This window comes from Tupaia chinensis, unplaced genomic scaffold (assembly GCF_000334495.1).
Source record: "Tupaia chinensis unplaced genomic scaffold, TupChi_1.0 Scaffold000270_1, whole genome shotgun sequence".
Lineage (NCBI taxonomy): Eukaryota > Metazoa > Chordata > Mammalia > Scandentia > Tupaiidae > Tupaia > Tupaia belangeri.
Window position 1 is genome coordinate 5,219,401 of NW_006159750.1, and position 8,320 is coordinate 5,227,720.

General features: G+C 52.0%; 1 protein-coding gene across 1 annotated transcript in view; it reads right to left on the minus strand.

The window, feature by feature from the left end:
* The window catches only part of MYBPHL (myosin binding protein H like), a 22,400-nt gene that overhangs the window by 8,167 nt on the left and 5,913 nt on the right, over positions 1 to 8,320 (minus strand). The window contains exon 2 of the mRNA XM_006149522.1: positions 553 to 641. Coding sequence (XP_006149584.1) covers positions 553 to 641 — 89 coding nt within the window. The remainder of the gene's footprint in view (positions 1 to 552; positions 642 to 8,320) is intronic.

The following is an 8,320-nucleotide window of genomic DNA, read 5'->3' on the forward strand; positions in this document are numbered from 1 at the left end:
CCCGAGGGGGGATGGCCACGCCACAATCCCTTCTCCTCCATTCTCCTCTCGGGATCTTGGGCACACACGCACACGCGCCCAGCGTGAGTTTTAAGTCACCGGGTCCGGGACGCGAACCACGGTCGACTACGTGGGAGTCCAGCAACATAGCCATTACGCTAACTGCTGGTTCCCTCCCTAGGGACCCTCTTTTCAGCCATGGCCTCAGATAGGAGATGGCTTTGACTCTCCCACCTCTTAGACTTTGGGGTATGGACACCCACAGCAGACAAATAGCTGCCCAAACTCCCAAGGGCCCTGAAATGGAGAGTTCTCATAGCTCTGCAGACCACAGGGCATGGACTAGCCTCACCTCACCTAGTGGGCGATCCCACCCGATCCAACCCCAGTGCAGCCCGGGTGGGTGGTTCGGCCTTGGGCTTCTGGTGCTATGCCCCCTCCACTCACGGCCAGGAAGGCTGCCCCACTGCTAGCAGGATGCCTGGTATCTGCTTCCAAATCAAAACCCTGGCCTGGTCCCAGACATGGACCCCGGATGGGTTGGCATGATACCTGGAACGGGATTAGTAGGTTCACTGTGTCCCCAACCTTCCGGATGTAGGTCTGCCTCAGGGCCCGAGGTAGCCAGATCTTGGGGAGTTCTGAATGATGGGGAGACAGAGGATAGAGAAGCGTACTCAGGGGTGAGGACTGCATCCAGATCTGGCTGTGCTTGGGCAAGTGGCCCAGGCACTGTTACCCGGTTCAGCTCTTCTCCTAGGGAGTGAGTGCTCCCATCCTTGCTGAGGGATTCAGACGATTGATGGCCGAGGAATCCCCCGGAGCACACTGGGGTCTCGGCAGGAAGATCACTGGAGCCTGAGTCTGACACATTTTTATCGCTCTCAGCGACTGACTTTCCATCAGCCCAACTACCAGCTTGTCTGTGTAGTTTATCTTTCTGCCCCTTTTCTGCATTTGTCTTTAATAACATTCCTTTCTCAAGGCCACTTTCTTTTTTTGTTTGTTTTGTTTTGTTTTGGTTTTGGAGAGGTTTTCACTATAGGGCGCGTGCGCTCACCAGACAGAGAGAGACAGAGACAGAAAGCGAGAAATCACCCCCCCAGGGGGGATGGTCACGCCGCAATCCCTTCTCCTCCATTCTCCTCTCGGGATCTTGGGCATGCATGCATATGCGCCCGGCGTGAGTTTTAAGTCACCGGGTCCAGGACGCGAACCACAGTCGACTACGTGGGAGTCCAGCAACAAAGCCATTACGCTAACTGCTGGTTCCCTCATGCTGACCTCCCAGCTCTCATTCTGCACGCAGAGCCAACACCCCCACGCCAGAGACGCCTGACATCGGCGCAGAGGGAGCTGCATCTCTCCTGGGCGCCTGCACGATGCTCTTCCAGCTTGTGGAGAATCACAAGTTCAAACAGAATGTGGGAAAGATTAGGTCTGCCACTCCTTTCCCCCGGCCTGCCAGGCCTGTCCCAGTGAGAAGTGGAGGCGAGGTGATATTTATGAGCTTCCAGGATGAGGACAGGAGAGGCTCGAGAACGTGCAGCGTGTAAGCTTCGGAGAGGGACCTGGCGTGGTTTCTCTCCTCTTGGGTGTCTCAGGCTGCCTTGGCTGCCCAAGTACAAACCTCCCACCTGGGGTCCCCGGGGGCCTGACGAGACTGACACTGTTCTCTGGCCTATGTCTCCTCTTTTCTCAAGCAGAGACAGTCCTCTGGTGCTGTTGTCCTCACTAGAAAGTGACGGGGCCTCAGTTCCCATCACCAACCCAGCCCTCCCTGCCAGGATTCATTCCTCGCAGTTGGGAAAACTCCACCCCGGCACATTCCTGTGGGAAACAGCATGACTGCCTGATAGAGGATTCCAGACTTTCTGATAACACACATTTCCCTGTGAGTGCATTCCTGAGCAGTCACCCCAGCTTATGTGGAGAAGCGTACTCAGGGGTGAGGACTGCATCCAGATCTGGCTGTGCTTGGGCAAGTGGCCCAGGCACTGTTACCCGGTTCAGCTCTTCTCCTAGGGAGTGAGTGCTCCCATCCCTGCTGAGGGATTCAGACGCTTGATGGCCGAGGAATCTCCCATCCTTGCTGAGGGATTCAGACGATTGATGGCCGAGGAATCCCCCGGAGCACACTGGGGTCTCGGCAGGGAGATCACTGGAGCCTGAGTCTGACACATTTTTATCGCTATCAGCGACTGACTTTCCATCAGCCCAACTACCAGCTTGTCTGTGTAGTTTATCTTTCTGCCCCTTTTCTGCATTTGTCTTTAATAACATTCCTTTCTCAAGGCCACTTTCTTTTTTTGTTTGTTTTGTTTTGTTTTGGTTTTGGAGAGGTTTTCACTATAGGGCGCGTGCGCTCACCAGACAGAGAGAGACAGAGACAGAAAGCGAGAAATCACCCCCCCAGGGGGGATGGTCACGCCGCAATCCCTTCTCCTCCATTCTCCTCTCGGGATCTTGGGCACGCATGCATATGCGCCCGGCGTGAGTTTTAAGTCACCGGGTCCAGGACGCGAACCACAGTCGACTACGTGGGAGTCCAGCAACAAAGCCATTACGCTAACTGCTGGTTCCCTCATGCTGACCTCCCAGCTCTCATTCTGCACGCAGAGCCAACACCCCCACGCCAGAGACGCCTGACATCGGCGCAGAGGGAGCTGCATCTCTCCTGGGCGCCTGCACGATGCTCTTCCAGCTTGTGGAGAATCACAAGTTCAAACAGAATGTGGGAAAGATTAGGTCTGCCACTCCTTTCCCCCGGCCTGCCAGGCCTGTCCCAGTGAGAAGTGGAGGCGAGGTGATATTTATGAGCTTCCAGGATGAGGACAGGAGAGGCTCGAGAACGTGCAGCGTGTAAGCTTCGGAGAGGGACCTGGCGTGGTTTCTCTCCTCTTGGGTGTCTCAGGCTGCCTTGGCTGCCCAAGTACAAACCTCCCACCTGGGGTCCCCGGGGGCCTGACGAGACTGACACTGTTCTCTGGCCTATGTCTCCTCTTTTCTCAAGCAGAGACAGTCCTCTGGTGCTGTTGTCCTCACTAGAAAGTGACGGGGCCTCAGTTCCCATCACCAACCCAGCCCTCCCTGCCAGGATTCATTCCTCGCAGTTGGGAAAACTCCACCCCGGCACATTCCTGTGGGAAACAGCATGACTGCCTGATAGAGGATTCCAGACTTTCTGATAACACACATTTCCCTGTGAGTGCATTCCTGAGCAGTCACCCCAGCTTATGTGTGTTTACTCAGAGTGAACTGCTTAAATATGTACATTAGATGAGAGGTCTTTGAAAAACTCAAAGAAAATGTGTATTATGAAGAAACTACACATGGATTTCAAAAAAAAATTGCACCAAAATAAATTCATATTTTAATTTCATTCTTCCATAAACTTTTTAGTTTTATTTTATTTTATTTTATTTTATTTTTTTTGCCATAGGGCACATGTGCTCACCAGGGAGAAGCAATGAGAGGAAAAGTGAGAAATCACTCATGGGGCGTATGGCCACGCCACAATACCTTCTCCTCCATTTTCCTCTGGGATTTTGGGCACACACTCACAAGCTCCCGGTGCGGAGGTCAAGGCACTGGATTCCACATGGCCTATTGCACAGTTCAAGTCCCATACCCAGCAGCTTGGAAATCACGCTGGGCATAGGTGCATGCATGCCCAAAATCCTGAGAGGAAACTAGAGGAGAAAGGACCGCAGCATGGCCATCCTTCTGGGGGCGAGTTCTTACTTTCTCTCTCTGCCTCTGGTGAGCACATGTGCCCTAAAAAAAAAAAAAATTAAAATATCCTTTTATATAATGCAAACATAATTTTTAAAAGTTTCTTCCTTACTTTCATGAGCGAGAAAAACAGAGAGACAGCATCCTCAACAGGGTCTTGGTGCCACAATCCACCCCAGCTTCACCTCACCCAGCCCGGATCTTGGACAGCCTGTACCTGGCATATCTCAGGGAGGTCTCCAGACATGAACCTGGAACATTCCCAAGTGAATCGGTCTCGCAGAGCACCGTATTTTACCAATTCAACACTGTCAAGCCCAGTTATAATGAAAAAATGTTAATGATGAAATTTAGAATAAATGGAGGCTCTAGGTTCTTCCTAGATCTGAATTTGTAGACTGTTGTCTAGAGAAATTCACTCCCATAGTCCCTTGCATCATGATCTCAAGATCACTTGTCCTTTCTAGCTCGCTCTGTTGCAGTGTGGTAGATGTTTTCCTCTGTGCTGTGCTGGTCTTGGAGGGCGCCTCAGGAGCTACATGAGAAGGGGACGCGAGTGTTCCTTGTGCCCATCCTCGTGTCCTGGCCAAGGCTTGACCGTCTTGGTAAGAACAGCGCAGCGCCGGAGCCCAGGCAGCTGAGCCTGCTCCCCTCAGCCTCCTCTCCACATCGGCCACTGGGAGGGGCGGGCGAGGAACAGAAGCGGCTGTGTTGTGCTCCTTGCCTGCGGCCATTTGGCAGGCAACCAAGGCGCTGAAAACAGGCGGATGTGACTTCAGCGTTTTTTGAAAAAGAGGGTCATAATGGGAAAGTAGTGTCCAAACCTCAACTTGTTGGACCTGTTCCCCACTGCTGGGTGGGGAATAACCTTTTGTATCTGCTGGTCAGAGGGCTGGAGAGGAGGAGAGCTGCCTTCTCTCTTTGGAGATACCTGCAGAATGGGGGACTGACGGAGGATCCTGGTGAGCACTGAGAGCAGGAAAAGATGGGAAGAAATGAGGCTAGGGGAGAGCAACTGACTTGCTGGCAAGGTCCTGGCTGGTTGGAGGTGTACCTGGCGCTGCAGACTCCTGCCTCCCCACCGAGGATTGTTCTCTGAGCACAGCCTGACAGTCCGCTCGCCAGCCCTCGGTGTCTATTTGGGACTGGCCAGCACAGAGGGCTCTGACAGTGACCTCACCTAGAGAAGGGCCGCAAGGAAGGGAAGGCAGAGGGGTCTGCTCAAGGACCAGAAGGGAGGAGGTGAGGGAACCAGCAGTTGGCGAAATGGCTATGTTGCTGGACTCCCATGTAGTCAACCACGGTTTGAGTCCCGGACCCGGTGGCTTAAACTCATGCTGGGCACCTGTGCGTCGTGCCCAAGATCCTGAGAGGAGAATGGAGGAGAAGGGATTGCAGCGTGACCATCTCCCCAGGGGGTTATTTCTTGCTTTCTGTCTGTCTTTCTGGTGAGCACATGCACCCTATCTGTGCACATCCCCCCTCTAACAAAAACCCCAAAAAAAAAAAAAAAAAAAAAAAAAAAAAAGGGAGGAGGTGAGGAAAGGCCCCAGAGCCTGCAGGCCTGGAAGATGTGTCTGCTGAGCTCTGTTCTGGAGACCTTGGCTAGGACATGGGCTGTGGTGCCGATGTGTGAGGGGCCTTCAAAAGGTCCATGGCAAAATAGAAGCATACATGCACTTTGGTGCAAACGGTTTTGAAGCCTTGCATAACTTTGTCATAAGATTGTTCTCCATGGACGTTTTAAAGACCACTTGTACTTATTTCCGTCTAGTGTTTCTTAGAAAAATACTTAGGAAAATGTTAGCATTCTCCTAACCTGAACTAGAGAGAAAAACTGAAGACATAGGTTTATGGGGAACCTAAGTCGAGGTGGGGGAGTTAGGGGAGGATGACCAGAATGGCCCCCGAGAGCCAGAGGGGATCGCACTGGGGAAGAGACTGAAGTGGAAGGCTGCCAGCTGGATGGTGTCTCCCCTCTCTGGAGGGCTCCCTTGCCAGCTCTCTCTCTCGCTCGCTCTTTAATTTTCCTACAGGGCACATGTACTTACCAGAGACAGAGAGAGGAAGTGAGAAAGCACCCCGCCACCCTAGTCACACCACAATCCTTCTCCTTTCAGGACTTTGGGCGCAGACGCACATGCCCAGTGTGCTTTTCAAGCAGTCCGGTCCAGGACTTGAACCATGCAGTCGGCCATCTAACTCCCTTAACCACTGCACCACTGGCTGACTCACCAGCTCTCTGCTTTTCAGTGGGATTCTCTGAGAAGATGACGAAGCTCAGGTCACTAGAGTGTCTGACTCCCTAGTAGGGAGTAGGGGAGGACTCTGCTCGCAGCAGGCTCCTCGGCTGCCAGGGAGAGGAGAGAGGAGGGGCGTGAGGCAGGAGAGGGTCTGCTGGCTCCAGATGCCTGGTCAGCAGCAAGTGCTCTCGTCGTGTCCCAGCCCAGGCCGCAATCTGACCCTCTGCTAAGAATGTCCACCAAGGGCTCACTGGGGCTTCTCCTTTCGCACACCCGCAGTCCAGTGAGGTGCAAATTGAACTGACCTTGGGGAGGCGTGGTTCCTGACGCTCAAGGTCTTCCTCCTCAGATGCCAGGAGGGAATGGAGCCAAATCCTCAAGCCCTAGGTCAGAGCCTAGATTGTCAAAGGCCAGGTCTGTGACAGCCACAGTTCCATTTTCTCCCTTGGTCATCTTGGGGGAAGGCATTTTGAAATGTCCTTTGAGCGCCATTGACTCCTGCACCGCTGTGTGGCTCTCGGCCTGCCTTTCCCTCTGGCAAGACTAATTCCTTCAAAGATGATTAGAGTAGACTACTTCACTACAAGGGTCCTCCCAATATCTACCCTCATGTTATTCTGCCGAGTTGCTCCTTTTCTTATTCTATGCTCATGGAAAATAATTGTTGACATCGTTTCAGAATTTCCTTTCCCAGGGTTAGAGGCTTTCCTCCAGCAACTCCCTCAGGACTGTGCAGTTCAGAGCAATATGACTAACTTTGGCCTGGACAGTGAAGAAACAGGAGGGACACAGAGGAGCACAGAGGGGTGTGTGTGTGTGAGAGAGAGAGAGAGAGAGAGAGAGAGAACTTGTGTAGGAGTGTGTGTGTATATGTGTGAGGGGGTCTTCACAACATCCATGGAAAATGTGTGTTATAAAGAAACCATGCATAGATTTCAAAAGTTGTTTGCAACAAAATAAACTTGTACTTTAATCCTGTTTTTCCATACTTTTTTTAGAGAGAGATTTTTGCAATAGGGCGCATGCGCTTACCAGAGAGAGAAAGAGAGAAAGAAAGTGAGAAATCACCCTTTCCCAGGGGGGCTGGTCATGCCACAATCTCTTTTCCTCCATTCTCCTCTCAGGATTTTGGGCATGCATGCACATGCACCCAACATGAGTTTCAAGCGGCCAGGTCCAGGACTCCAACCATGGTGGACTCCATGACAGTCCAGTGACATAACATTACGCCATCTGCTGGTCCTTCCATAAACTTTGTAAAGTTTGTGTGTATGTGTACGCGCGTGTGTGTCCTGTGACTGTTAATGTGTACGTGTGAGCGCATGCAGGAGTGTGCCTATGTAGGTGTGCGAGTGTGTGTATATGAGTGTGCACGTGTGAGTGAACGGTTACCAGAGGGAAAAGGCACAAGGCCAGCTCTATGTCGAAACTAACCAGTGGTTTCCAGGGATCTAAGATGGACGAACATTTCTTGGAGAAACATTAGCAGCTTCCCAGAAGTGGCCTTGGCCTTATCGCAAACCTACCTGGAAGACTGTGATGGGCAAGGAGTGTGTGTACCTCGTAAAGAACGAGAGCCTCACCTCCTTGAAGATCCTGAAACTAAGGTAAGTAATAATAAAAGCTTCTAGAAACAGCCAATGCTACTCTAAGAGGGTGAGGGGGAAGAAACCCCTCCCTAGTACAGTCTTCTCCTCACGCTAGTTTCAGCCCTGGTTCTCTGTCACCTCCAATGCTGTGCCAGTCGTAATTCCTACAGAGTTCAGCGTCCGTCCTTACAGTCCTGCAGGGCCTCTCACATCCTGCTGCCATTCTTCCAGTGACTTTGACCTTCCTCACTTCATCCTCTGGTCCCTGTGGTTATTCTCTAGGTGGAGAACTGCAGCCCTACTAAGATCTGACTCTCCAGCTTCCCATTCTCACTTCACCACCTCCATGACAGAGATGGCTAATTGTCTGTGAAAATGTATGTCACCCCTCCCACATTGCAGCGATGTGAGAAGTAGCTGCCCAGCAGGGACATTTCCCTGCCCCCTTGCTGTCTGACCAATGAAATATGAGTGGAAGTGGTGAGAATTACTTCAGGACCAAGGATTTCCTCCCATTCTACTAGCTTTATGAAGATGACCATGAGGCCCTAAGGAATGAATAAATGCCAGGGCAAAAGAGGCCTGGGTCCCTGGATTACTGCATGGAAGAGAGTGATCTGCTGACCAGGAACCTTTGTGTTCCATCCTTATGTGGAGGAGTCCAACCCAGCGAGGCCCCAGGAATTGTCTGAGCCCCCCGACCTTTGAGCTCCGCTTCCAGTAGGATCAACACATTGGCAAGGTCACTGTTGT